At 57.8% G+C, this 27,846-nt stretch overlaps 3 protein-coding genes across 5 annotated transcripts; 2 read left to right on the forward strand and 1 right to left on the reverse strand.

The window, feature by feature from the left end:
• Positions 1–1,588: 1,588 nt before the first annotated feature.
• Positions 1,589–9,992, forward strand: COG1 (component of oligomeric golgi complex 1). Of its 2 annotated transcripts, XM_063175885.1 has the most exons (15): positions 1,709–1,966; positions 2,403–2,647; positions 3,251–3,432; positions 3,878–4,048; positions 4,127–4,280; positions 4,425–4,635; positions 4,761–5,516; positions 5,730–5,876; positions 6,682–6,843; positions 7,088–7,215; positions 7,597–7,705; positions 8,315–8,424; positions 8,518–8,593; positions 8,952–8,988; positions 9,810–9,992. In XM_063175885.1, exons 1-14 carry the CDS (start codon positions 1,709–1,711, stop codon positions 8,967–8,969), a joined length of 2,727 nt encoding a protein of 908 aa, XP_063031955.1. In that variant the 3' UTR covers positions 8,970–8,988; positions 9,810–9,992. The 2 variants fall into 2 exon arrangements, with proteins under 2 accessions (XP_063031954.1, XP_063031955.1); XM_063175884.1 differs by lacking the exon at positions 8,952–8,988 and having other exon boundaries at positions 1,589–1,966.
• A 493-nt stretch (positions 9,993–10,485) lies between these two features.
• Positions 10,486–18,587, reverse strand: VCF1 (VCP nuclear cofactor family member 1). Of its 2 annotated transcripts, XM_063175886.1 has the most exons (4): positions 18,503–18,587; positions 16,569–16,665; positions 13,016–13,078; positions 10,486–11,129 (listed from the first exon to the last, which is right to left on the reverse strand). In XM_063175886.1, the coding sequence occupies exons 1-4, from the start codon at positions 18,547–18,549 to the stop codon at positions 10,893–10,895; spliced, it is 444 nt and encodes a 147-aa protein (XP_063031956.1). In that variant the 5' UTR covers positions 18,550–18,587; the 3' UTR covers positions 10,486–10,892. The 2 variants fall into 2 exon arrangements, with proteins under 2 accessions (XP_063031956.1, XP_063031957.1); XM_063175887.1 differs by lacking the exon at positions 13,016–13,078.
• A 225-nt stretch (positions 18,588–18,812) lies between these two features.
• Positions 18,813–22,479, forward strand: MTNAP1 (mitochondrial nucleoid associated protein 1). The gene is made up of 4 exons (XM_063176101.1): positions 18,813–19,944; positions 20,282–20,389; positions 20,807–20,923; positions 21,440–22,479. The coding sequence occupies exons 1-4, from the start codon at positions 18,813–18,815 to the stop codon at positions 21,466–21,468; spliced, it is 1,386 nt and encodes a 461-aa protein (XP_063032171.1). The 3' UTR covers positions 21,469–22,479.
• Positions 22,480–27,846: the final 5,367 nt, after the last annotated feature.

Below are 27,846 nucleotides of genomic sequence, written 5' to 3' on the forward strand. Positions count from 1 at the left end.
AAATTGTATATTCTGGCTGTGCCCAGGGGGGTTTTCTCTTCACTCACACAGCCCCACAGGGCACCCTCCCCGTGTGCCAGGGCGTTGGTGGCACCAGGAGGGACCACAGGGGCTGCTGCCACTCTGCCAGGTGATTTCTGCAGCCCCCAGCAGCCCTGTCCATGCCTGTGTCCCTGCCCTGGCAGTGGCTCTGTGCCCACCAGGACGTGCCCAGGTCGTGTCCCTGCTCCCAGCCCTGTTTTCCTCCCTAGCAATCATTCCTCAGTGTCCTGATGTGGGACTGAGCCTCCCTGCAGCAAAGGCTCCTGGCTGCCATGGGGAGGGAAATAAAAGATTTTCCTACAGTTTCTGGTTGTGTGTGTGTGTGTGTGTGTGTGTGTGTTGGAGCAGCGGGATACGAGCCAGGCTTGGGCACCTCCCTGTGAGAGCATCCCAGGACTGTTCAGGATGGAAAATCCCTCAAATATCACCTTGGCACTGCCCAGGCCACTGTCCCCAAGTGCCACATCCACACACCTTTAAATCCCTTAATTCAGGGATGGGGACTGTCCCAAGTGCCATATCCACACACCTTTAAATCCCTTAATTCAGGGATGGGGACTGTCTCCCCCCCAAGTGCCACATCCACACGGCTTTAAATCCCTTAACCCAGGGATGGGGACTGCCCCACTGCCCTTTCCATGCAGAAATTCCTCCTGATGTCCATCCTGCCCCTGCCCTGGCACAGTTTGAGGCAGTTTCCCCCTGTCCTGTCCCTGGGAGCAGAGTTTATCAACTCCTATAAACAAAAAGTTCAGTTTTGAGCAGCTGTGCAGCCCAGCAGCACCAACACTGCCCACAAAAATAAAACAAAGCACCTGGGATTCTTTTTGTTCCCATCTCAATTTGCAGCACAAACTGGATTTTAATAAAACACCCGAGCCCACCCGCTCTTCTTGCAGAGCATTCCCGTGGAGCTGGATCCCGTCTGGCTCTGGATCTGCCTCTCCCTTCAGGGCTAGAAAGGACCTTAAAGCTCAATCCCTTTCCATCCCACCCTGGATGGATTTTGGGGCAATATCCCGCTGCTCAGAGCGGTGTTTTTGGAAGGAGAGGATGGGCAAACACCCCCAGCCCCGCTGGAACCAAGCAGCCCAAAGCGCCCTGAGGGCGAAACCTGCCGGTGTGTGCGGAGTGACAGCGGCACCCGCAGGCCGCGGAGCCCGACCCGTTTCCCGGGAAACGGGGAAGAGAAAGAAGACGCAATTAAATAAACAAACAAACTATAAATAAAATAAACAAAGCGGCGTTTGCTCCCTTCTGGCCGCGTCGCTGTGGCAACGCGGCTGTGCCCGGCACAAAGATGGCGGCGCTGCCATGGCAACGGCACAGGGGGTGTGGCTGTGCCCGGCACAAAGATGGCGGCGCTGCCGTCGACATCTGGGGCTGGATGTGCCCGACACAATGATGGCGGCGCTGCCACGGTAACGGCACCGGGGTGCAGCTGTGCCCGGCACAAATATGGCGGTGCTGCCGCGGCCGCATCCCGTGTGCCCGTTACAAATATGGCGGTGCTGTCGTGGCCGCCCTCCCGGTGCCCGGCCCAAAGATGGCGGCGCCGCCCCGCGGTGACGCCCGGAAGCGCCGTCCCCTTCCCGTGCCCAAGATGGCGGCGGCGGCCCCGCCGGTGCGGGCCGGGCCCGGTGGCGGTGCCGGTGTCGTGGCGGCGATGGCGGCGCGCGGTGCCGAGGCCGAGGCGCTGTTCGAGGCGCACACGGCGGCCGAGCTGCGGGCGGTGGAGCGGCGGCTGCGCGCCGGCATCGAGCAGAAGCGGGAGGAGCTGCGGCAGATGGTGGGCGAGCGCTACCGGGACCTCATCGAGGCGGCCGACACCATCGCCGAGATGCGGCGGAGCGCCGAGCGCCTGCTGGGCGCCGTCAGGGGGCTGCAGCGGGGCGGCACCGCCCGGCCCGGCCCCGCCGGCACGGTGAGCGACAGCGGGGCGGCCACGGAACCCCGCGGGGCCTCTTTCCCCCCTGGAGCCGCTCTTTTTCCCGCACTCCATCTCCCTGCCTGGCCCCTTCTCCCGCTCCTTTCCCACCTTCCCATCCCGTATTCTTGCCCCTCTTTTATCCCCCTGTCTATTCCTCCATCCCCTCTTTCCCCCTTGGATCCATTCATTTCCCCCTACTCCTGCTTGACCCCTTTCCCACCTTCTTCTCTCCACTTATCCCGTATTTTTGCCCCTCTTTTATCCCCCTGTCTATTCCTCCATTCCTTTTTTCCCTCTTGGACCCACTCATTTCCCCCCACTTCATCTCCCTGCCTGCCCCCTTTCCCACCTCATTCTCTCCACCCATCCCATATTTCTGCCCCTCTTTATCCCCTGTCTACCCCCTCATCCCCCCGTGTTCCCCCTCCAGGTTCGCCCACCGGCTCACCAGAGTTTCTACGGGGCTGCAGCCCAGCTGAAGCTGCTGCTGGAGGTTCCCGAGCAGGTCTGGGGGGCGGTGGAGGGCGGCCGCTACCTGCCCGCGGCCCGGCTCCACCTGCTCGGGGCTCACCTGCGGCGCCAGCTGCAGCTCGACACGCCCCGAGCCCGCTCCAGCGCCGTGCTCGCCCGCTTCCCCATCCTGCTGCGGCAGGTGGCAGCGGCCAGCCACCTCCGGTGAGCCGGGAACGGGCACGGAGCGGCTGGGAAGGGCTGGGTGAGGAGGGGATGAAGCCCTGGCTCAGGTTACACAGAGGATTTTGGCTGTCCCATCCCTGGGAGTGTCCCAGTGCCCCATGCTGGAAGCTGGATGAGATTTGCCTGGTTTAGGGATTTGGAAGTGCCGGATGCTAAAGTTCCCTCCCAGCCCAAAGCACTCGCTGTCAGTGGCTCAGACACAGCCCAGGGAAGGCAGGACAGAAATCAGCTGCAGCATGGTGGGAGAGTGATGCTTGGCCTGTGCCAGGAGGCTCTGTCACCTGGGTCCCACAGGAGAGCCCAGGGCAGGTGCCAGGCTGGTGGCACAGTGCCCCAGGGGTGCCCTGCAAAGCTGGCAGGCAGGGACAGAGGGATGCGAGGGAAAATCCCGTGGCCAGCAGCACATCCTGGGGGCTCCATCAGGTAACAGGACAGGACTGATTTAGGGAGATCCTTTCCAACCCAAAAAAATTCCACTTCAAACATCTCCCCAGCCCTGTATTACCCAGATACCAGTGGGCAGAGTCCCCCACAAGCCGTGGCGTGGCTCGGGCAGTGACTCGCAGCTGGTTCCCGCGGCAGATCCACCGTCCTGCAGGAGAGCAAGGCCCTGCTGCGCTGCCCCACGGGCTCGGAGCAGGCCGTGGCAGAAGCCCTGTGTGCCATCATGCTGCTGGAGGACAGCTCCCCTCGGCAGGCCCTGGCTGACTTCCTGCTGGCCAGGAAAATGGCCATCCAGCAGCTGCTGAACCAGCCCCACCACGGTCAGTGCCACCGGGCTGCCCCCACTGCAGGGAGGGGAGAGCCCCAGAAACTGAATGGGGAGATGGGAGAGTCACACAAATTGGGAAGGTGGTGAATGGGAAGATTGGAGATTCCCATAAACTGGGAAGATGGGAGACTCCCATAAATTGGGGAGATGGTGAGTGGGAAGATGGGAGAGTCCCATAAATTGGGAAGATGGGAGAGTCCCATAAATGAGAAAATGGTGAATAGGAAGATGGGAGATTCCCATAAATCTCATGGTGACAGGGACACTGCAAAACAGCACCAAGATTACCAGTTGTCAGGGGCTTTGGCCAAGCCCACCTGTACTGGGGAGGCAGGTGGGGCATTGAGTCCTTTGCCCTGCAGCCCTCCCTGGAAGGGCCTCCAGTGCCTCTGAGCCGTGCTGAGGGGCTGCCCTGGCTCAGAGCCCCCTCTCTGCAGGCGCAGGTATCAAGGCCCAGGTGTGTTCCCTGATGGAGCTGCTCAGCACCACGCTGTTCCAGGCCCACGCTCTGTTCTACACCGTGCCCGAGGGGGTGCCCCCGGAGCCAGCCCTGCCCTGTGGGCTGCTCTTCTCCACCCTGGAGAGCAGCACGGGCCAGAACCCCGCAGGTGAGGCCTGCACCTGCCCAGGTGTGCGGGCAGGAGGGCAGGGTGCCCGTGCTGGGCTGAGCCTGGCTGTGCCTGCAGGGAGAGGAGGGGTGCTGCAGGAGGATCTGAAGCTGAGCAGTTGGTTCAAGTACCTGCCCGAGTCCGTGGTGGAATTCCAGCCGGCCCTGCGGACCCTGGCACACCCCATCAGCCAGGAGTACCTCAGGGAGACCCTGCAGCAGTGGATCAACATGTGAGTGGGACAGGGCAGTCCCAGCCTGGCTGCTTCCTCCTCATCCCCTCGTCCTCCTCATCCTCGCAGCCAGAGGCAGCACAGCACACCCAGCACCCTGCGCCAGGGCCTCACCTGCTCACAGGGGTGAAACTTTGCCTGCAGGTGCAGTGAAGACATCAGGACGGGGGTGAGGACGCTGCTGGTGTACGTGAAGAGCATGAAGGGGCTGGCAGGGATCCGTGATGCCGTGTGGGAGCTGCTGTCCAGCGAGTCCAGCAGCCGCAGCTGGGAGGCCGTGTGCCGGCGCCTGCTGGGCAGGCCTGTGTCCTTCTGGGAGGAGCTGCTGCAGGAGCTCTTCCTGGACAGGCTGCAGGTGGGTGCTGAGCCCTGGGGAGCCTTGCTGTGCTCCCCCAGGAGTTGTCTCAGCCGGCTCACAGTGCACTCAGGGTGGGTTTTAGTGTCCCATTGAATTTGGTTTTTCTCCTGGTTCCGTTGCAGACTCTGACCAAGGAAGGCTTCGACTCCATTTCCAGCAGCTCCAAGCAGCTGCTGGCTGCAGCCTTGCAGGAGCTGGAAGCCAAAGGTGGCAGCGGTGCCCTGAGCAAGCAGATCCAGCTGGAGCACGACGTGTCCCTGTTCCTGTGGTCGGAGAGCCCCGGGGACCTGCCCGGGGACGCGGCGTGGGTCAGCGTGGGGCAGCGCGGGCCCTTCGCCCGCAGCGGGCTGGCCATGAAGGCGCAGGTGCTCACGCCGTGCGTGCAGAGCTTCTGCTCCACGCTGGACTCCAAGCTGAAGGCCAGGCTGGAGGATGTCCTGTCCTACCTCCCCGGGGACGACTCCGTCCCCAAGGAGCCGCCGCGCTCTGCCTTTGACCGCTTCGCCGACGCCGGCACCGTGCAGGAGCTGCTGCGTGACAGCTGTGTCACCTGCGTCCAGCACCTCCTGGGCTGCGTCCAGGAGCAGCTCCAGAGCACCCAGAGCCAGCTGGATGCCCCTGGGGATGCCAGGCTCAACGCGGTGCTCTTCATGGCCAGGCTGTGCCAGGCCCTGCCCGAGCTGTGCCCGCACCTGCAGCGCTGCGTGCTGGGCCGGCCGGGCGGCGCCGAGCCCAAGGAGCCGCGCTCTGCCAAGAAACTGGGCAAGGGCAAGGCCCAGGAGGTGCCCCCCGAGCTGGCCAAGTGGCAGGGGGTGAAGGCAGAGCTCCTGCAGCAGAGCCTGGTGGCTTACCAGCTCTGGAGCTCGGCTGTCACCAAAGTAAGGAGCAGTTCCCTCCTCAGAGGTGGTTTTGGGGAGGGTTTCATCACCAGGGCTGCCCAGAGCTCCCTGTGCTGCTGCCTGGTCACAGAGTGGCTGCAGGGGCTTGGTGTTCATGAGGGTCACTTTGAGGGGTGCAGCAGGTCACAGGCAGGGTGGCCTTGGCTTTGTTAGAAGTGTCCTGTGATTGGGACTTTCATTGTTGTGCTCCAGGCCCTGGTTCAGTGCTTCACCCACACGTTGCTGCTGGACACAGCTGGCTCTGTCCTGGCCACAGCCACCAACTGGGACGAGATTGAAATCCAGGAGGAGACCGAGTCTGGGAGCAGTGTGACATCCAAGATCCGGCTGCCAGTGCAGGTACGAGAGACAGCCTGAGGGAGGAGCCCAGCTGGCTCCAGAACCACTTGCTGAGTGCTGGGGACGGTGTTTGGTGTCACCAGCAGGGGACAAACACTCAGTGGTGCTCTCTGAGATACTCACCTCGTGAGGACAGAGGTCAGAGGAAGGAAATAGGTCATTATTGCTGTTTATCTCTGAGGAAGGTTGGCCCAGATCCTGTAAAACTGAGCCAGAGGAGGACTTAGGCCTGCTTTAAACACAGAGGTTCCATGGAAGCTGGGTGCATTGGAGGACAGGGCTGCAGCAGTGGGACTGTGGAATCCTGAGGGAGCTGAGGCTTCCCAAGGGTGTGGTGGTGGCACAGGAAGGGCCTCACAGGGACAGAGCAGGTGGCAGAGGGGACGAGAGCCAGGCCTGGAGTGAGCTCTGTGTTTGCACAGCACGGGAGGGGCTGGACAGGGAAATGCAGTGAGCCTTCTGCAGTGAATTCTGTTATCTGAGGGGAAAAGCAGCTGGGTGAGAATGCAGGAGGCCCAGGAGGTGAGGGAAGAACACCCCCAGGGAGTGGGTGGGCAGAAGATTAACAGGCAATTCTCTTCTCACTGCACTCAGTGTCTGGTAAAATCTTTTGGGGGCTTTGGGAGCCGCTGTAACCCAAAATCCGGGGTGTCAGTACCCCAGACCCTGTGAGATACCTGAGCCAAGCTGTGGGGCAGAGCTTTGTGGCTGCTCTGAGTGGGACCCTCCCACCAGGCAGGAGAAGGGATGTGGAGGGGAATGGAGTTCACAGAGCAGCTGCAAACAAACTCTGTTCTCTGCCCAGCCCTCGTGGCACGTGCAGTGCCTGCTGTTCAGCCTGTGCCAGGAGGTGAACAGGGTCGGTGGGCACACCCTGCCCAAGGTGACCCTGCAGGAGCTGCTCAGGAGCTGCATGGCAGAGGTGCTGGCTGCCTATGGGAAGCTGGTGGAGCAGAAGCAGGAGAAGGTACCTGGCTGAGGGATGGGAGGGAGGAGGTGGCTGGGAATGCTGGGGCACATCCAGCTCCTGGAACAGAAAAATGACAGCGTTACAATGCCTGTCCTGCCAGCTGGAAAGGGAACACCCTGGAAAGGCAGGCACCAGATTTCACACTCTGGTTGTGCCTTGGCCTTGGTGTTCTCAGATGTTGCTCCTTGGGCAGCGTGCCCTGTGCCAGGGAGGAGCCCATTCCTGCCTGTCCTGTTTGCAGAGGCCAGACAGCTTCCCCCTGACCCAGAGCAGAGCCCTGCAGCTACTCTACGACCTGAGGTACCTCAGCATCATCCTGACAGCCAAGAGTGAGGACACAAAACCCAGCAGGATCAAGCAGGACTCCGGGTATGGCACATTCTGGGGTTCACATCCTCCAGCAGGGCTTTGGGGGGCCCTGGACCAGTGCAAGCTCCAAGCTCTGACACTGCACAAACACTGAGCTCATCCTCAAACCAGAGGAGGGTTCTGGGGCCAGGTGTCCATAGGATACCCTCAGAGGGTGCCCCTGGACAGAGCAGTTGAGCTTCCAGCCAAGAGTCAAAGCCCTGGGAGGTGCCACGGGGAGCAGTTTGGGTTGTGTAAGAGCTGGGAACCCTTGGGGCAGCTGCCCCTGTGCTGAGTAATTCCTGCTGTGCTCAGTCACCCCAGACAGGAAATCCCTGGCTGCTCCAGAGCTGGCATCACCAGGATGTCACCCCTGACAGGAGCTCTCTGCTCTGCCTGCAGGATTGAGAAGGTCATCGACTTCCTGGAGGGACACATCGATCCCTTTGACCTGGATGTCTTCACCCCACACCTGAACAGCAACCTGAACCGCCTGGTGCAGAGAACCTCGGTGGGGAGCAGGGCTGGACAGCAGGGAACTGCACAATGCCTTCAGCAGGGCAGCTGGGCTGGCTTTGAGCTGCTCAGTGCCTTGAGATAAGCACTGGCACTTGCCTGCAAAGGGGAAGAGTGCTCAGTGCCAGCTGGAGATAAGAGGAGCTGGCTGAGCCGGCTGCACGGCCCCGCTGCTGTGGGACTGCCTGAACTTTATCTAACAGGATTCTCTGGAGCCTGTGCCACACTAATTGGGTTAAGTGGTGCTGAAACAGGTCTGGGACTCAGCTGTGGGAATGATTAAACACCAGGGTTAAGAGGGGGGAGAGAGGCACTTCCTGCTCACACTCAGTGCTGATGGTGTGCAGTGGATTTACCACGTACTGTGGGGTCAGCTCTGCAGGAACCCCAGATCCACACAGCTCCTGGTGCCTTCCAGCTTCTCCTCCCCAAATCCTGCTGCCTTTCACCTTCCCCAAATCCTGCTGCCTTCCAGCTTCTCCTCCCCAAATCCTGCTGCCTTCCAGCTTCTCCTCCCCAAATCCTGCTGCCTTTCACCTTCCCCAAATCCTGCTGCCTTCCAGCTTCTCCTCCCCAAATCCAAGGCTCTGCTGGTGCCTTGCAGGTTCTCTTTGGGCTGCTGACTGGGACAGAGAACCAGTACACGAGCAGGGGCGGCGCTCTGAGCTCGCAGGAGCTGCACAACATCCTGCCCTTAGCATCCAGCCAGATCAGGTGAGGCACCCAGCTCTTCCAGGCATCCTCCTGCCCCTAGGAAGCTGCTCTGGAATTTGCTGCTTCCCACATTTCTTTCTTCCATCTCTTAAGGTTTGGACTCCTGCCACTGAGCATGTCGAGCTCAAGGAAGAGCAAGTCCACTGCCAGGAGCACAGAAAGAGTCCAGGTTGGTGTTTGAAGTGAGCTGTAAAAACAGGAATATTTTCCCAGTGTTCATTGTCCCCCTGACACTGGAGTTTATGGGCAAAGAAGAAAGTAGCCAAACATTATTTCACCTGATTTTTATTTTCAGTAAAATGAATCATTAGGGCAGCACAGCAGGGGATGGGGTGGATTTCTCCAGGACTGTCCAAACCCCACCCAGCCTTTGCCCCTGTGGTTTTGGGGCCACTGCTCTGTGGCAGGCAAAAACCACTGCAGGGGCAGTGAGGGTTGACAAGGATGAGGGCAATGCATCAAAGCTCATTAAAGAGGGCTGCAGGAAAGGCTGAGGGACAGCAGCTAATGCTTGAACTCCTTTGCAGTGGGATGCTGCCCTGTAACCTGAGGAGGCCTGGCCAGGTACCCCAGCCTAGTGAGGCTGTCCTGCTGCTGCTCCCCTGGTGCTGAGCTGTAGCAGCCAATGTTTCTGTTGCTCCATTTCCCCCAGTTTAAAACATCTGCTTTGTTGGAGCTCTGTGTGCTGGGTGAGAGCCAAGGAACACCTCAGTGATGTGGCAAGCAGCAATTCGTGTTTCCTTTACTTATTACCAGCCCAATCTATCCCTGCTGGTCTTGGCAACTGGGACGAGTTGTTGAGTTGGTAAGAGCCAAGACAAAGAGGTCAAGGCCTGGTTTTACCAGTGTCATTTGAGATGATGTTCAATTTCTCAGAGCCCTTAAGGGCCAGACCCAGCACAAGGGGTGTTTAAAAGCCCAGAACTTGCCAGCAAAGGTGTTCCTTACCTCTCACAGCTCAGCTGGACTAGAGCATAGCAGTGTGCAGTGGTGTCTGCCTCGTTCTGTCAGTCCCCTGAGCTCTGTGCTGTGCTCAGCACACCCGTGTCCTGTGCTAGCCACACTCCCCAGCATCCCTGACAGATGCTTGCTCCTCCTTCAATGCTAAAACTCTTCTGGAGAGGTTAAAATCTGCAGTTCTCCAGGAACAGCTCCTGCAGGGGCACCAGCTGTGCTTCTACCACGCTGTGTGAGGGTTTTGCTGAGTGTTCCTTGGGGTTTTATGAGCATTGAGTGACATCTGCCAAGTGCCTGTTGCCAGCAGCAGCGAGGTGTGTGTGTGTGTGTGTCACTCCCCCAGCAGTGCCACTGCCCTGTGCTGCTGAGGGGACAGAGGGAGCCCCGGGGCTGCTGTGACAGTCGGAGTCACTTTTGTGTCCCCCAAGGGCCAGGCTGCAGCTGCTGTGCTGCCCAGGGAGGACGAGGCCCGGCCGGGCTCGCTGTTCCGGCAGCTCCTCACCGACGACGAGGACGCGGCGGCCCCGTCCCTCTTCAAGCTGGGCTGGCTCTCGGGCATGACCAAGTGAGGCAGCAGCAATAAAACTGCTCTGGCTGTTTGTCTCCACCGAGATGTGTCTGTCTGTCTGTCTGTCCCCTCGGTGACACCTCCGGGATTGTCAGGATTCCCCTCCTCAGAGCAGGGCGTGGCACGGGAAGCAGGCACAGCTTGGATTGTCCTTGTCCCCTGGCTGCTGCAGCAGAGGTGGAGCTGCTCTTTCACCTCCTATCTTCACATTGTTACAGTCAAATTAAAGGGGAGAAAAGCCAAAACAACCTACACACTAACAGAAAACAAAACATTTCACAGCTGGGAAGGGGTGCTGAAGCAGGGTGAGATGCCTGTGTCCTCCAGGCACCACCTCCCTGCTCTGAGAGGCCCCTGCAGCACCTGCCCGACCTGTCCTGCTCTGATTTCACATTTCCCTGCCAGTCCTGCAGCACTGAGGCTCATGAGAGAAACCTCGTCACCCTGAGCTGGGTGGGAGCTCACAGGCCTAAGCACCTGCACTCACTGCTCCTGCTCTCACTAACTCTAAATGCTCAAATAATTATGTTGCCAAATCATTTTTTAACTAGTTTATTGAAATTAAAAAAAGACTTATAAAACTGAAGAGGAACGCTTAAGAGAACTTTACAGAAAGCAACAACTTGCTAACAGATTAGGCAGTCGATTGGAATTGGACAGTTTGCAATCCTATAACACATATGTGGACTCCTCAGTCTCCTCTTGCCACGTACTTTAGAACCACCCCAAAAAGAATCCTATAAAAATTGCTTCAAAGCCCCTTTTGCATTGCAATAGTGCAGCAAACCACAAGTAAACAATCTCCTGTTAACCTGTTATTTCAAATATAGACTGAAAAGGCAACAGGCAATTTTGTGCAATTCCATTTTAACAAACTTTGAAGTTGAAATATCAAATCTACACAGTGCTGTCCCTTCACAGAAGGCAGGGAGCTGCTGGGTCATCATGTAGGGAGGCGTCCCCGGCTCTGTAGGCTGTGGAAGTGGGCTTCCTTCAGGATCTGGTTGATGTGGAAGTAAGGACCTTGGCTTAGTGCAGACTGCTCGTGGAAGGGCTGGGAGGAGACAGGGCTGGATCCTGCAATCCTGGGGTTGAGGCTGGACTCTGCTCTGTCGGGGCTGTTGATGCTGCTGCTGCTACAGCTGCTGCTGCTGCTGCTGCCGCTGTCGCTGCTGGAGGACTGGGACACACAGAGGGTGAACAGCAACATCAGACACTTCCTCCTCACGCCACAAACCTTTAGGATAAACCCCTCCCTTGCACCCTTCCAGCCCTTCCAGCCCCATGGACTGATTAAATCCACCTTGGCACGGAGAGGTTGTTGTTGCCCACAGCAGTGTCACAGGGACAAGCCTTCAGCTGGGGTGCAGTGGCCTCCAGGGTGTTGGATTTCAATCCTCCCCAGTTAAACCCCTCAGCTCTGCCCCCAAGCCCACGTTTGCACTAGTGAAGTTTGCTGGGGTGATCCGAGAATTGGAAAATAAAGAACATTGCCAGGGAGCTGCAGTGCCAGTGCAGGCAGGGCAGGGTTGGCACTAGAGGTTTCAGGGGAGCACCATGCAAAGCTCTTTCCTACAAGGCAACCCCAAAGTGAGATCTGAAGCATCCGAAGCAAGAGCTGTGAGAAACAAATGCACACAAGACCCACTTGAAGTCTTTGAACACCCTACCATCAATACTCTTCTCCCAGTCAAACGCTCCATGGCAGAGTTAACTGGAAGTGTTCCACAGCAATTCCACACCAATTTACTGAACATGACAGTGAAAGAGCAACAGGCACTGAGGAATTGCTCATGCAGGAAAAAGAACTCAGCATTTGACTGGGATAAGAGGCCAGGGCTCATTTGCCAGCATTTAGGACAACCACATTTCATGGGCATGGCTGGAAGAGCATTTGCCATCATCATAAGGGATTCAAAGACATAAAACACCATTTAAGGGCTGCTAAGGAAAGGTTCCATTAGTTCCAGTTTTAGTTTGTGTGATCTGCTGGTCAGGACCTGCAAATATCTGGGTGAGTCAATCAGCAAGTGGCTACTCTGCCACCCCATAAATGATTCATCAAAGCAGACAGAGTAAGTGACAGCAGCTAAAAAAAAAAATCGATATTTTTCTAAGGATTAAGCCACACAAGTCACAGCTTTGTGGCCACATCAGAAGAGGACAAATTTCACTAAATCCTCAGGGATTTACCAGTCAGCACCTCTTCCAGAAGGGCTTCACCAGGAGTAAATCAGGAATGGTGCAAACTGCACCCAGCAGTGTGTGTGTGTAAATCAGGAATGGTGTAAACTGCACCCAGCAGTGTGTGTGTGTGTAAACCAGGAATGGTGCAAACTGCACCCAGCAGTGTGTGTGTGTAAATCAGGAATGGTGCAAACTGCACCCAGCAGTGTGTGTGTGTAAATCAGGAATGGTGTAAACTGCACCCAGCAGTGTGTGTGTGTGTAAACCAGGAATGGTGCAAACTGCACCCAGCAGTGTGTGTGTGTAAATCAGGAATGGTGCAAACTGCACCCAGTGAGTGTGTGTGTGTAAATCAGGAATGGTGCAAACTGCACCCAGCAGTGTCTGTGTGTGTAAATCAGGAATGGTGCAAACTGCACCCAGCAGCATGTCTGGAGTAAATCACATACCCAGCAGTGTGTCAGGAGTAAATCACACAGCCAGCAGCGTGTGCAGTGCCCAGGGAGGCACTGGGGATGTTTGGGTAGAACACAACCCTCCCCCCGGCCCTGATCCACCATCGATCCTGACCATCCAACCCTGACAAATTCCTTTGTTGTGCTAAGCACCAAAAACGCTTCAGCTCTGTGGGAGCACAGCAAGCCAAGCCAAGGGCCCCGGGCTGCGAGAGGGGAGAGAAACACAGCGGGGTCATTGCCCAGGGAGCAGAGATGGAACCACGGGAGCCAGCAGCCCCGGTGCCCACACCAGAGAGGGAGAGAGCCCCGGCAGCACAGGGAGGAGCTGGGGTGTGCCGGGCAGCGCAGCTGCTGTTGCAGAGCAGCACAAAGGGTCACACGCGATGCCGAGGGGGCCCAGCAGCCTCGGAGAGAAACCCACCGCACAGGACACTTTGTTTCCTTTTAGTCTGCGCTCCTTAGTGGGCTTCGTTACAGCCACCTTCTGCAAATCAAGGTAAAAATCCAAATGAGAAGCTGGCCTGGCGTGCTGCTCGCGTTTCACATCCCAACAAACATCTTCCAGCTGTTAGCAGTGAGTGTTGTGTGCACCTCAGAGCTGGCAGCGTGTCCTGGGACGTGCTTCTGACACCTCAGGCTGTGACGGGGGGGTTGGTCAGGCCCTCTTTATTTCCAGTTCTCTAAGGCAAAGGTTCACTAGCACTGGCACCCCCTCATCACTGCCCACGTCACATGGAGCAGCTACCACGTCCCCAGGCTGTGGTGCACGTTCTGAAACGCATTTGGACTACAATCAGACAAGAAAAGAATCCTTAAAGTCATCAAGTCAGCAAGACAGGCATCACCAAAGCTTTACAGGGGCAAAGGAAAGCAGCCCAGTGATATTTATGAATACTTTAGCTATCAAATGCAGCCCACCAATATTTATGAATACTTCAGTTATCAAAAGGGCATCTTCAAGGTTTACTGGGCTCATTAACCCTTAACATCACACTTCAAGTTTTAAAACAAACAAACGTCCTGTTAAATGTGCAGATCTGGGACAATCCCTCGGGACAGCAACTGCAGAAAGAGCCACTCGACCCCTGCTGCTCTCAATGCCTTCCAAGAGGAGTTCAACAGAGCCACGGCCTGGTTTTAGTCAGAACTGAAGAGCAGCCCTTCCCTGGATAGTGGGGGACAAGAACTTTGATTTGATCTGTGCCAAGAACCCAGCAGTGTTCCACTCCTGCCCAGAACAAAGAGGAACCGTGAGAAATTGGGGTTTGCAGAAGTTGTTCAGGAAGGAAAGGGTCAGCCAGAACACTCAGACTCGCTTCCTTCCCTGGGAAAACCAGAGCAAAGGGTTTGCACTGGGGATTGCCCAGGCTGCAGAGCTCAGCTGGGAACCTCAGCATTGCCCTTGGAGCATCCACTGCAACCCCAGCATTGCCCTATGAGGATCCACTGCAACCTCTCCTGGCCTGATCTGGGGACAAGCAATGGATTTCTAACCAAACACAGGGCAAACAACACAGCTGAGCTCCTGGAAAAGGCAGGACAGGCTGAACAGGAAGGGAAATTCCATGGCAAAGGCTCTGCCTTGCTAATGTTTAACCCTGGCTGCAGCTGCAGCCCTGTGGCCATGGACTGAGCCCAGGACAGAGGATTGTGTCACCTGTGAGTGGCTTCTCCAGGAATGGCACATCCTTACAGCAAGTGGCCAAAAAGCAGCACTGCTGGAGACTGAAGAGAATCTGTTTCCATCCTGGGGAAGCTGGAAGTGCTGCCTGTCCTGGGTGAAAGGACAATGCAGAGGCAGAAAACAGCAAATCCTCTGGAACTGGATGTGATGGGGATGAGCAAAGTCAGGGACTGAGGGGTAACATCACAGAATTGCCCAACTTTGAACTGCCACTGAGGAAAAACCTCCCTTCGCCTCATTCTCCAGAGCAAAATGTGCAAGACAAAAATAACGGGAAGAGATCCTGGCAAAAAACACTGCCTGACTGCCATCAGGTTTAAAACCCTGCCTGACTGCCCACCCTGAGGCTGTGCTCTCAAAGAGGCCTCACTCTGCAAGAGGGAACAGTCAGTTTGAACCAAAACAGCCCACAGGAATCAGGACTTTGGGTAATGTTTCACAAAAAGCAGGTGTGCAATGCCCTGTGATGAACAGCAACTCTCCTGTGCTCTTGGAAGTCACAAATTGCTCCCATTCCCCTTTTCCAGGCCATATCCCAAATCCAGGGGGGATTTCAACCAGCTAGAGGTGTCTTTGCACACAACAAACTAAATGCAAGTGTTGCAAAGTGGCTGAGACTTTCCAAGCTGCACCAATGGGGAGCACTCGTGCACAATGAGCACAAGGATTTCTCCCCTTGGCACAGGAAGTCCTTAACCAAATGTTAGGATAACACAGGTTTAATCTCGTGGCTTGAATTTCTGGGCATGTTCAGCTGAGGGATCTGACAAGAAAAACAAGCCAAAAAAAAAAAAAAGGCAAAAAAAGCTCCATTCATCAGGAGAAAACATTGGGAATTCTGTTCAGTGCTGTTTGAGAAGCTGTGCCCACATTCCTCAGCAGGGAGAGCTCCTCCCTGCCTCACACCAGGGTTTAATGAGTTAAAACCAGGCTTTACCAGGCAAGGGCATGCAAGAAGCAGGGTCTGTGTTAGGCTGAGCCGTTCCAGGGCTGCTGTCACCCCTGGTGTGTGGCACTGCCAGCCCTGCCCCATCACCAGGTGCTCACACTGCAAGCCAAGGTGCTGCTTCTGGCACTCACCATTTCCTGATATCCTTAATTTCATTAGTGCCACACTAAATCCGTGCCAAAGCTGCTTTGGCTTTACCCACCCTACACACACCGAGGGCTCTGACCTGTGGGACAAGTGATCCAGGGTCAGCTGGCACAAAGCAGGCTGCTGCTCCCAAAAAACCCCAAAATGCAGAGGTTCCCCCCTGAAAACACAGCAGCTTCCATCCCAGGGGATTCCTCTGTGATGGAGAGCAGCTCTTAGGGCATTTCCAGCATTCCTGTCACTTAATCTACTTGTCCAGGTTAACAGAGAGTTTCCCTCACAACAGGAATGTAGAAATACCCATTTCCAGATTGTAAAAGAGCTCCAAGTTACACAGCAACTAAATGTTTTCTGTTTTTCAATTAACAGTTGAATAACTGAGATAATTCTGTAATAATTCAGACTGTAATTGCTCATTACAATCCACCTTCAAAGCGAGGAGGCTCTAAAAAACTGAGGATATGTCCAAAACCTTCAAAGAAATTAATTTCATTAACTTCAGAGTGCTCTGCACCCTTTTTCCATGAATGTTTTACAACACAAGGACGTGGCTCACAGTGAATTTACAGGTGATTCACCCAGGTGACATCTGGCAGCAGTTGGGAAATCAGCAATTTATTTTTTTTTAAGACAAGAAATCTCAAATTACACTGAGAAAACACATGTCTGGTGAGGGGTAAGAAAACAAGAGTTTATCTCACATCCAGCAAAAAAAAAAAAAAAAAAAAAGGAAAATTTGAGAAAAAAACCCAATGAGTTTTGAGTTTGTCTTGCTTAAACTGAGCAGCTCTACCAGAGCATTTTTTGCACATCAGATAAGGCCTGTCTGGAATGTGTTTTGTCTTTCTCCCACAAATAATCACCTCCCTGTGAGCAAAGGCAAAGCTGATGGTCAGGCACAGTGAGCACAGGGACACATCCCCCCAGCTCTGGGCACAGCTCAGCCCAAACCAAAACCAAAACCCTGGAAATTCTTTCCCTGGGTGCTGCAAGGCAGGATTTGAAATTTCCTCCCAGAAATACTCAGGCCAGGCATAACCAGGCTCACTGGAAATGCTGATTTCCAAACTGATTTCAATCTCTGATGTCACCAAGCCAAACCTCACGCCCTCAAACACAAAGCTATGAAATAAAAATGGAAATAAATGCACAGATATTGAAGTGCAGCCTGGCTTTGGCTGGGAAGGCTCTCACCTCAGTGTCCCACGAGTCCTGCAGGACAGAGCTCCTGGTGCTACGTTTGCTCTGGGGAACGTGACCATCCTCTTCAGTGCCATTCCTCCTCCTCTTCCTGCAGGGAGAGGAAATGATCAGTGAAAGAAAGCTCACTGTCCTCTGAAGGCACCCAGAAATGCAGGGACAAATGAAGGCAGGGTGTCCCCAGCCCCCTGAGGTGCTGTGGGCCCCCACATTTCCCAGAGAGAAGGATCCTGCTCCTCACAAGATGTTTCCTATCGGTTTAAGGGACCTGGATTAAAACCATCCTCATTTAACAACTGCCAGCCTTGCAGATGTAGAAATAATCAGAAATAATCCCTGGGCTCAGAGTGACACCTGACAGGCTGGGGACAGCCCTGGGACGAGTGGCACTGAGCACATCTCCAATGACTCACCTGATCTCACCACCCCACAAGGACTCTTCAGCCTCTCCCCTCTGTCTGGAGTCACATTCCAAAGCAATCACATTTCCCAAATGAGGTTTTGTCAGGAAACACCTTGTGCAAAACAAACTCTTCCCTGTCTCTGATGCATTTCCCACCCTCTCGTGGCACCTTGCACTGTCTGGCACGGTGGGTGCAGGTTTTAACCCCGTTTCTATCCAGATCTTTGCAGGCATCGAGGCAAAGCAGAGCTGGGAGGAGCACAGTGCTGATATTCCCAGATGGCAGGAGATAAAGGGAACACCTCAACGACCAGGCTGGACAGGAGCTGGGACAAGCTGGGGTGGCACTGGATGGCACTGAAGGCCACTGCCAGCCCACGACTGGTGATTCTGTGCCACCAACACAGCAGCTGCTGCTCCCCAGCAGCCTCCCAGAATTCCCACACAAACATCAAACGACTCCTCCCCGCCCCACAAACACGACGAGTCAGCCAGGATCCAAAAAAACACGGGATGGAGCCGTTCTGGTGTGCCTAAAATTAACCCGTGCTCGGATGAGTCAAAACACACTCGAGGGAGGCATTCACAGGTATTTATAACCGGCTCCTCTCTGCGCGGCAGGCTCTGGCCCACGCCTACAGCCCGGAGCTGCCTCGCTGCTCCCCATCCCTCAATGGCAGGCACCGAACGCCGTCCGTCTGTCCGGGATTCTCCTCTGGAGCCTCTGCCTCCTTCCTTCCCCAACCCCTGCAGCGACCTCGGGGCTTGGGGCACCCTGGGTGTTTGTGCCCATGGCAGGGGGAGCACGGGGTGGCGTTTGGCGTTCCTTGCACCCCATTCCCCAACTCCACAATCCCCCACGATCCCTCATCTTCCTCCCCACATCCCGTGGTAGGGGGAACACGGCCCGGCCTTTAGGGTCCCTTCCACGCCATTCTCCGACCCCACGATCCCTCACAACAACTTCCCAGTGCCCACCTGCTCCACAATCCCTCAGATTTCTCCCCCACATCCCATGGCAAGGGTGGCATAGGATGGGCTTTGGAGTCCCTTTCACCCCATCCCTTGACTCATGATCCCCCCTCAGGCCCTCGGTGCCCACCCGCCCCACGATCCCTCAGCTTCTCCCCCACATCCCATGGCAGGGGTGGCATAGGATGGGCTTAGGAGTCCCTTTCACCCCATCCCTTGACTCATGATCCCCCCTCAGCCTCTCAGCTCCCACCTACCCCACGATCCCTCAGATTTCTCCCCCACATCCCATGGCAGGGGTGGCACAGGACGGGCTTTAGGGTTTTCCACCCCATTCTCCGACTCCACGGTCCCCCTCAGCCCCTCGGTGCCCACCCGCCCCACGATCCCTCAGCTCCATCCCCCGCATCCCCTCACCCTCCGGAGCGCCCCCAGCCTGCCCGACCCCCGCAGCCCCACTGAACCCTCCGAGCGCTCGGTGTCCGCTCTCCCCTTGCCCTGAGCGCGGCCGCTCCTTCCCCCCGCTCCCTCGGGCCTCGCCGCCCTCACGCACCTCTGTCTCGCTCCCCGCTCGCTCGGCAGCGGCTGCCGGCAGCTCATGGCGGGCGGGAGCGCGGCGGGGCGGGCGGAGGGGCCGCGCTGAGCGGGACGGGCCGCGCCGAGGAGCGGAGGCCGCGCTGAGGGGCGGCAGCGCGGCCCTGCCCGGCCCCGAGCGCCGCTTCCGCCGCGTCCGCCGCTTCCGCCGCCTCGCCCTCGTGACGTCACGGCGTGCGCCGGGGCGGGGGCCGGGACATTGTGACGTCACAGCGCCGCCGCGCGGGCGGGCTTTGTGACGTCAGCGGGGCGGTTCCGGTACGCCGGTGATGGCGGCGGGGACGGAGCTGTGCCCGCACTGCGGGCGGCCCTTCAAGCGGCTCCGCGCGCACCTCCCGCACTGCAAAGCAGCACCGGCAGCACGCCCCGGGCCGGGCCCCGGCAGCGCCGCGCGGCCCGTCCCGAGCAGTGCCCGAGGTGCCCGCCCGAGCCCCGCCAGCGCACCGGGAGCGGCGCCGGCATCGAACCCTCAGCCCTCCGCCGCCAGCGGCAGCGCCCCGGAGCCGAGCCCAGCGCCGCGTCCTCACCCGGCCCCCGGTACCGGCCCTGCCGCCCCCGGTTGCGGCCCCGGCGCGGTGCAGGACGTGGCCCGCAGCCTGGACCTGCACCCCGAGGAGGTGGAGGATGTGCCCCAGAGGCTGCGGGAAGGGGTGAAGGTGGTGATCGAGAAGCACCGAGCCAGGGTGGTGCGGGAGAAGGAGCCGCGGAGCCGCGGGGAACGCACGGAGCCCGGCCCCGCTCCCCGCAAATGTGCCCCGAAATCGCGGAGCAAGGAGGCGCCGAGCCAGGGAGCGGCGGGGAGCGGGAGCTCCAAGGCAGGGAAAAGCGGCTTAAAGGCGACAAAGACACCGCGAGAGCCCGCTGAGAGCAGCGACAGCCCCGGTGACCTCGTCCAGAAGAAGGGAAGAGACAAACCCCGGGCAGGAGGGGAGCGATCTGAACCCCCCGTGTGTGCTCTGCAACCCCGGAGCCTCCGGCTGGCACCGGCGGAGCCCATCGGGGCTCACGGCCGGGGAACAGCCGGGAACGAGCTGGGGCTGCGGGGAGAGGCAGTGCTCGAGCCCACCGTGAGCACAGCCCCGGGGCTGGCATTGCAAACGCAGCCCCTTCCGAGCCCGGGCACAGCCCCGGGGCTGGCATTGCAAACCCAGCCTATTCCCAGCCTGGGCACAGCCCCGGGGCTGGCTCTGCCCCTCACACCCCAAACCCAGCCCAGCCTGAGCCCAGCTCTGCCCCTCACACCCCAAACCCAGCCCCCCTGCTCAGCCCGGGGCTTGGAGTGGTTTCCAGAATTGTATCCCGAGTCAGGAGGGCTGAGGATGTTTCCAGGGAGTCGTTTCCACGAGGATGTGAGGATCACGGTGGAGACAGCCAGGGGTGGATTGGCACCGGGGCAGCAAGGTAATGAAAACCTCCCTGCTGGGATGTGCTGGAATGGCAGAGGGAATGGGAGAGGAGGGGTAGGGAACGGGAAAGGAAGGGCAGGGATTGGGAAAGGAGGGGCAGGGAATGCTGGGCTTGCCCAGGGAAGGATCCAGGAGAATCCAAGGAGCTTTACCTGGGCCTCCTCCAGCCTGCAACACCAATGGGTGATGTTTTTATGGAGTCTTGGGCTGATATGGAGCCCAAACTGTGTGTGAGGGGTGACTCCCTCTCCTTTTCCCAGCCCAGAAGGCACATCCCGTGCCATGCCAGCACAGAGCCCTCGTGGCTGTGAGCAGGCTGTGTCACCCTGCAGGTCCCCTCGCCGACAGGCCCCTGCTGGAGGTGAGGCTGGGCGAGCTGCACACCTGGATCAGCACCTGCAGCTTCTCTGCCCAGGGGCTGCTGGGAGCAGCGCAGAGAGGTGAGAACTCCTGGCTTTTGGGGCACATCCATCCCGCTTCCCTGGTTTACTTTGTTCAAATAGCCAGCCTGGATCTTTGCAAAGCACAAATCACGGAGTGCTGGAAGGGACCAGAAGGATGATCCAGTGCCATCCCCTGCCTTCCACTGTCCCAGGTGGCTCCAAACCCCATCCAGCCTGGCCTGGGGCACTGCCAGGGATCCAGGGGCAGCCAGAGCTCCTCTGGGCACCTGTGCCAGGGCCTCACCCCTCACAAGGAACAATTCCTTCCCATCCATCATCCCAGCAATCCCTGCCCTCTGGCGCTGGGAATAAACAAACAAACCTCCCCAACACTTTGGCTGTGTAAAGTCACAGGGAAGCAGTGAATTCCCAAGAGCAGCCCATGATTTACCCCTCTCCTTTCTCTCCCAACAGCCTGGGGCAGTTACTGTGCCAAGTACATCCACGTGAAGCAGGGGGGACCTGCTGGAATCTCCATGCTCCTGGCTGGCTACTGCCTGCTCAGCTATGGCTGGAACTATCAGCACTTCAGTAAGGCTTCCTGTTTCAGGAATTCTTCCTCTTGCAGCACTTGGAAAGTCTGTTTAGCACTCCTGTTAATTAAAGCTCTGGATCAGTGAAGGCTTCCTATTTCAGGAATTCTTCCTTTTGCAGCACTTGGAAAGTCTGTTTAGCATCCCTGTTAATTAAAGCTCTGGAATAATTGAAATAATTAAATTGTTTAAACACTCCCCATTTAATCCCAGAGCTCAGAGAGCAGGATTCTCTAGGTGGGCAGAGGAATTTGCTTAATAAAAGTGCTGATAGCAGCTGCTGACTCACAGCTTCTCCCTGGAGAGCACCAGGATTGTCAGGAGCACTTGGAAAAGCCCACACGGGGCAGAGGGAGGAGATGTTCCAACAAGAGCTGCATTTCCTGACAGATTACAAGGAATGTGGTGGTGTTTGGGTGGTTCCAAACACAAAAACAGAAGCTGTACTTGGGCTGGAGCCCCCAGACAAATCCCTGTGCTGACCCTGGAATTTTTTCCCTCCCTGTTCTTGCAGAGCGGCACCGCTGGAGAAAATACCACTGAAGGAGCTGGAGCAGCAGCCAGGGAGCAGCCCCAGCTTTGGGGAGGCAGCAGAGCAGCCAGGAGCAGCATCCCAGCAGGAATTCCCAGCAGCAGGGGCCTGGCTGGGGCTGCAGCTGAGGAGGAGCTGCTTTGCAGGTCGGCTGGTGTGGCACAGAGGTGACAGGGACAGCCTGTGCTCACCCCTCCGTGGTCAGGCAGCTTTCATAGTGAAGTGAGAAAGCTTTAGAGGGATCTGTGGGGGCAGGAGAGCTCCTGGAGGCTGCAGAGTCCCAGATCCCCTGTTTGGGACAGGAGACAACACCTTGTCCTGAGCTGTCATTAGAGATTATGTGACAATTCTGCTGTAGCTGAGTGCACTTCAACCCCAGGAACCATTCCCTTCAAATTCAGAGCTGTGCCTGGCCCAGCCCAGTTTGTACTGGTGGGACTGGCCAGGACCTGTGTGAAGGCACTGGAGCAGCAGCTCAGACCACAACACGCCAGTTCTGGGGAACAAAACTCCATGGGATGAGCTGCTGTGCCCAAAGGGCAAACCAGGACAGTCAGCAGTGCTAGTTGCAGCCTGCCATCCCCAGACATGTCTGGGAAAGGGTTGCTCATGTTCCAGGCATGAAGGGCAAAAAAAAAAAAAAAAAAAAAAAAAAATCCAAGAATTAAAAGTCTGAGCTCTTTATTCTGCAGAGTGCAGTAGTGCCGTGACTGAGGTGCTGCACCAAAAACTCTCTCACCAGCAATAAAATCTGTGTGGATTTTCCTTTCCTGCTTGGCTTGTGATCTCACACGTGGTGCTTTGTGCCCCTTTCCCAAGGGATGAGCACATCCCCACCCTCCTTGTGCCCAAAATCCTGGCCCCAGCCAGTCCTGCACCCTTCACACCTTGGCAGTGCTGCTGCTGCCCTCAGCCAGCTGTGCCAGGGGAGCAGCCAGCTGTGCCAGGCCCCGATTTCCATTGCATGCAGTGATTTCTGTGCTGTGAGCTGTGCTGGGCAGACCCATGCTGTGTGTCCTCCTCATCCTCCTCCTCCTCTCCTGAGCTGTGTGGAGCACTGCAGTCACTTTCCCAGCAGCATTTCCAGCCGAGTCCTCCTGCTCTGGCTGGCACAGGGTCTGGCTGATCCTCTCTGGAGGCACAGGGAAGGGGTTTGTGCTGGATCAGCCCCTGCCACATCCCCATGTGTTCATTTCCACAGGAATGGGGTCATGGAACAGCACCCTGAGAGTTCCAACTACACCAAACCTCGGGGCATTTGTTGTTCCCAGGGTTCTCACCCTCAAATCCCTTCCCCTGCTGGTTCCCACCCCAGCTCCAAACACCACAAGGAAAACACACATTTCCAGTCCAAGAGGCTGTTTGGGAGCCCTCTGAGCATCCCCACAGCACCTGCTGCCCCCCATCCTCCCCCCGAGGTGACACCACTGCTCCCAGCCCTCCCATTGCCCAAATTCCCTCACCTTGGAGCAGGTGCCTCCCTCCAGCAGGCTCTGGGGGCTCGGGGGGCAGCCCCTGGTGTCCCACAGCTGCTGGGTGCCACGTGCAGGTGGCTCCTTGGCCGGCACGTGCTCACCTCCCTCACCTCCCGTGTCCTCTGCAGCAGCCAGATCCCTCTGTACCAGCCCCCACGGGCATCCAGCTCCCTGGGGAGAGGGGGCAGGGGGGGCAGTTGGCATCTGCTGCCCCACAGGAGCTGGGGGGCACCTGGGGCATCACCCCCGTGGGCACAGGGACAGCAGCTTCACCTTGGATGGGTCTGTGCTGCTCGGCATCAGCCCGGCCTTGAGGCTGGAGGGGACACAGAGGACAGGCAGTTACTGCTTGGGGTGTCCCCAAACCCCCCTGAGGCTCCCCCAGCCCACCCACCCCTGCCCCTGCTGTCAGCAGCACAGCTCGGGTGTGGGGTTTGGGTAATTCAGACCCTTCGTGTCCTTGTCCCTGGCCCTGCGAGGGTCACGGCCATCTCAGAGAGTGGATTTCACACCCCCAAACCACACCCCCAGCCCCCCCAGTACGTACTGCACGAATTTGCACTTGGGTCCCTCGGGGCAGAAGCCCACCAGGTAGTTGGCACACATCACCCTCCTCGTGTGCTTGTACTTGCACTGGGGACCTGCCGGGCACAGGGGACACTCACAGGGACACGAAATTGTGAGAGCTCTGCTTTCCCTGCAGTCCTGAGCCCAAATCCACCCCCTCGGGTCATCGGGCACCCCCTGCCCCATAGCCATGATATTTTCTGGAAAATCCTTTCCTTGGGATTTTTCCTCCTGAGAAGCTGAGAGGCCTCAGGAACAAAATGCAAACATTGATTATCTGCTGCTGTGGAATGCAACAGGTGCATCTGGGATTGGTCTCATGGGGTTGCTTCTAATTAATGGCCAATCACAGTCAGCTGGCTCAGACTCTGTCTGAGCCACAAACCTTTGTTATCATTCTTTCTTTTTCTATTCTTAGATAGGATTTCATCAGAAGGCTTTCTTCTATTCCTTTAGTATAGTTTTAATGTAATATATATATCATTAAATAATAAATCAAGCTTTCTGAAACGTGGAGTCAGATCCTCATCTCTTCCCTCATCCTCAGACCCCTGTGAACACCAGCACACTGCCCCATCCCCTCTGGGCACCCCCTGCCCACCCTGCCCTGCCCATCCCCAGCTCACCGTGCCAGCAGAAGCCTCGGTCGTACCAGGGACAGCGCCCGGTGCTGGCGGTGGCCCCGGCGTGCAGGAAGGGACAGTCCTTGTTGCTGCACTCCCCTGTGGGGACAGGGCACGGAACACTCGGGACAACGCACAGGGAATGAATCGCGCCAGGACGGGCTGGATCAGAGGAATTGGGGTGCCCTGGGACAGCCCGGTTTGGCTGGGATGGGGGGACAGCGACCCGGGCTGTGTGACAGTGGCACTTCTCCCCGCAGGCAGGAGGTGGCATCAGCCGCTCGCTCCAGGCCAGCCCCGAGGGATGGGACAGGGATGGGAAGGGTCTCCCCGGGATGCCCAGCCCCGCACCTACCGAACCTGGAGTAGAAATAGCACTCGGGCACCCGGCTGGCATCGCAGCCGTGCAGGAAATCGCAGCCATCGCCCCTCTTGCAGAGCCCTCGCAGCCAATGCTTGCACACGGTGGCCTTGGTCCTGCCGGCCCGGGGGCGGCCCTGGATGGCTGGGACAGCTCTGTCACTGCCAGCGGGTCCCCAGTGCCCAGCCCAGCCTGTCCCCAATGTCCCTGCTCACCTGGGACAGCTCTGTCACTGCCAGCAGGTCCCCAGTGCCCAGCCCTGTCACTGCCAGCCTGTCCCCAGTGTCCCTGCACACCTGGGACATCCCTGTCACTACCAGCCTGTCCCCAGCAATGCCAGAGCCGGGACAAAAACCAGCCAGGTTTTGCAGGAAGGCAGCAAGAGGAGAACCCCAAAATCTCCCACAGCCCCAGTACCCCCCAAAAACGCCACAGCCCTGTGCCCAACTTACTGTCCACCCCCGAGAAGGGCAGGGGCTGAGCTCTGAGCTGCTCCACACCAGCCTCCGAGTCGAGGCTGATCCTCTCCACGCCAGCCACCAGCTCCTGCATCATCCCTGCTGCGGGGAGAGCCCAGCAGGGGAAGAGAAAAGGGAAGAGGAAAGGCACCCCCCAGGGAAAACACAGCTCTCCAAAGGGAGCACCACGCTCTGCAGGTCCCTGCAGCCTCCCTAGGCCCCAGCAAAACCCTCCTCTTCCTCCTCCTCCTCCTCCCCAGGCAGAGCAGAACCAGCCCCAGCAGCCCTGCAGCACTGCATTTACAGGGGGGAGCTGCCCACATCTGATCCCAATTTGCAGCCCTGATTGCCTGCTGGGGAGCTCAGCCCCCTCCCCTCTCAGCCTCCCCACTCCCACATCTGCTTCTCCTCCAGGAAAGGGGCTGGGGCTGCCTGGGGGCTGGGTTAACCCCTCACGTCGAGGCCTTGCATGGAGACAAACACGGCCAGAGCGCTGGGATGGAGCGTTCCAGCAGCACGGGGTGGGTGCTGGGCGTGTTTGGGGCGCTCTGGGCACAGCAGCACCAGCCCCTGCCCCGCTCTCCAGTGCCTGGCACGACAGAGCCACAGCCCTGGGCTCCTGGAAGGGGCCACACCTTTGCATCCTAACAAATCACGGAGTGGTTTCTTGCGGAATGCTCCTCAGAGCCCTCCTTGCTCCATCCACAGGCAGGGAACTTCCATCCCTGAGTGCACTTGAACCCCAAGAACCATTCCCTTTAAATTCCCTTAAATCCCTGTGCTCACCCCTCCGTGGTCAGGCAGCTTTAATAGTGAAGTGAGAAAGCTTTAGAGGCACCTGAGGGGGCAGGAGAGCTCCTGGAGGCTGCAGAGTCCCAGATCGCCTGGTTGGGACAGGGGACAACACCTTGTCCTGAGCTGTCATTAGAGATTATGTGACAATTCTGCTGTAGCTGAGTGCACTTCAACCCCAGGAACCATTCCCTTCAATTCAGAGCTGTGCCTGGCCCAGCCCAGTTTGTACTGGTGGGACTGGCCAGGACCTGTGTGAAGGCACTGGAGCAGCAGCTCAGACCACAACACGCCAGTTCTGGGGAACAAAACTCCACGGGATGAGCTGCTGTGCCCAAAGGGCAAAAACCCTTTGGCACGAAATCTATGGGGTTCTCACGGGTGCCAGGCTCCAGTGGCACATTCTGAGCACCACCAGGGCTCTGTGGGTTTGCTGGAGCCCACCTGGAGCAGGATTTATCCCTGGATTTATCCCAAAGCTCCATCCCTGCTCAGCCCTGGGGCTGCCGCGGCCTGTGGAGCCCTGCTCCCATTCTGTCACTTGCCATCAGAGCGCTGGACCAGCACTGCCACACTCCGCCCGTGGGTGCTGCAGGGTGCTGGGCACCCACTGCCCACCCTATGGGACACCCTGGTGCCACCCTGGAAGTGTGACCATGTTCACAGGGGTCCCAGGATGAGGGAAGAGGTGTCGATCTGACTCCATGTTTCAGAAGGCTTGATTTATTATTTTATGCTATATATTATATTAAAACTATACTGAAAGAATAGAAGAAAGGATTTCATCAGAAGGCTGGCTTTAGAACAGAATAGAATAGAATAGAATAGAATAGAATAGAATAGAATAGAATAGAATAGAATAGAATAGAATAGAATAGAATAATAACAAAGGTTTGTGGCTCGGACAGAGAATCCAAGCCAGCTGACTGTGATTGGCCATTAATTAGGAACAATTCTATGAGACCAATCCCAGATGCACCTGTTGCATTCCACAGCAGCAGATAATCAATGTTTACATTTTGTTCCTGAGGCCTCTCAGCCTCTCAGGAGGAAAAATCCTCAGGAAAGGGTTTTCCATAAAAGATGTCTGTGACAGGAGGGTGTAACAAATGGCACTGTGCCCATCCCGGGGGTGTGACAAACATCACTGTGCCCACCCAGGGCTTTGGGGACGCTGGGGGTGCCTGGCTGTCGGTGCTGGCCGGGCACTGGCGGTGCCGGTGTCACTGCCCCAGCCCAGCACACGCGGCACTGTCGCTGTCCCCGTGTCCCGGCCGCGCTCACGCTCTGCAGCCCCGCTGGCGCTTTCTGCCCCATCACCTCGCGGCGCCGCGGCACGGCCGAGCCCAGCCCAGAGCCGACAGGCGTCACAAAGATCAGGGCGGCCGAGTGACAGTGACAGTGACAGTGACAGGCGGCCCGTCAAGTGTCACCGCAGGGCTGCTGCCCGCCCCACAGCCCCGGGGAGCACAGCCCAGCCCAGGGACCGAACCGCGCCGCTTTGTGCCACAGCATCCCTAAGGGACAAGAGGAGTGACCCCCCAGGTGACAGCGACCAGGGCCATTGGCTCAGGGGACCCTGGCACAGTGACCAGGGGCAGGGGATGGGACAGGGGACCCTGGCACAGTGACCAGGGGCAGGGCACGGGACAGGGGACCCTGGCACAGTGACCAGGGGCAGGGGATGGGACAGGGGACCCTGGCACAGTGACCAGGGGCAGGGCATGGGACAGGGGACCCTGGCACAGTGACCAGGGGCAGGGCATGGGACAGGGGACCCTGGCACAGTGACCAGGGCAGAGCAGCTTGCTGAGCTCAGAGCCTCCAGCTGCAGCTGCTGTTGTTCTCCCTGTCCCGGACAATGGCCCAATGTCCCCTGGCCGGGGTGACAGGACAGGACCCCATTGTGTCCCCACAGCGTTTGCTCGCTCCCCTGGCTGCTCCAGGGAGAACCATTTGGGTGGGCAGGGGCATCCAGCGCCTCCCAAAGCTGTTTGGGGGGATAGATCATTCCCTCTCTGCAGCGAGGAGGATGGTGCTCAGGGAAAGGCTCTGGGGCCATTCCTGGCACTTCGCCCCCTCTCAGCCCAGCTCCATCCAAGGGGTGGAATGG

Source organism: Melospiza melodia, chromosome 24, assembly GCF_035770615.1.
Source record: "Melospiza melodia melodia isolate bMelMel2 chromosome 24, bMelMel2.pri, whole genome shotgun sequence".
Taxonomy (NCBI): Eukaryota; Metazoa; Chordata; class Aves; order Passeriformes; family Passerellidae; genus Melospiza; species Melospiza melodia.

Excerpts from the sequence above, each read along its gene's own strand:
- VCF1 (XM_063175886.1), bottom strand. The coding sequence starts at position 18,549 with ATGAGCTGCCGGCAGCCGCTGCCGAGCGAGCGGGGAGCGAGACAGAG. Across the intron at positions 16,666-18,502 it reads GAGCGGGGAGCGAGACAGAG|GAAGAGGAGGAGGAATGGCA; the intron begins GTGCGTGAGGGC and ends CTCTCCCTGCAG. Across the intron at positions 13,079-16,568 it reads AGGACTCGTGGGACACTGAG|AAGGTGGCTGTAACGAAGCC; the intron begins GTGAGAGCCTTC and ends CTTGATTTGCAG.
- MTNAP1 (XM_063176101.1), top strand. The coding sequence starts at position 18,813 with ATGGCGGCGGGGACGGAGCTGTGCCCGCACTGCGGGCGGCCCTTCAAG. Across the intron at positions 20,390-20,806 it reads GCTGGGAGCAGCGCAGAGAG|CCTGGGGCAGTTACTGTGCC; the intron begins GTGAGAACTCCT and ends CTCTCCCAACAG. Across the intron at positions 20,924-21,439 it reads CTGGAACTATCAGCACTTCA|AGCGGCACCGCTGGAGAAAA; the intron begins GTAAGGCTTCCT and ends CTGTTCTTGCAG.
- COG1 (XM_063175884.1), top strand. The coding sequence starts at position 1,589 with ATGGCGGCGCCGCCCCGCGGTGACGCCCGGAAGCGCCGTCCCCTTCCC. Across the intron at positions 5,517-5,729 it reads GGAGCTCGGCTGTCACCAAA|GCCCTGGTTCAGTGCTTCAC; the intron begins GTAAGGAGCAGT and ends GTTGTGCTCCAG. Across the intron at positions 8,425-8,517 it reads TTAGCATCCAGCCAGATCAG|GTTTGGACTCCTGCCACTGA; the intron begins GTGAGGCACCCA and ends CCATCTCTTAAG.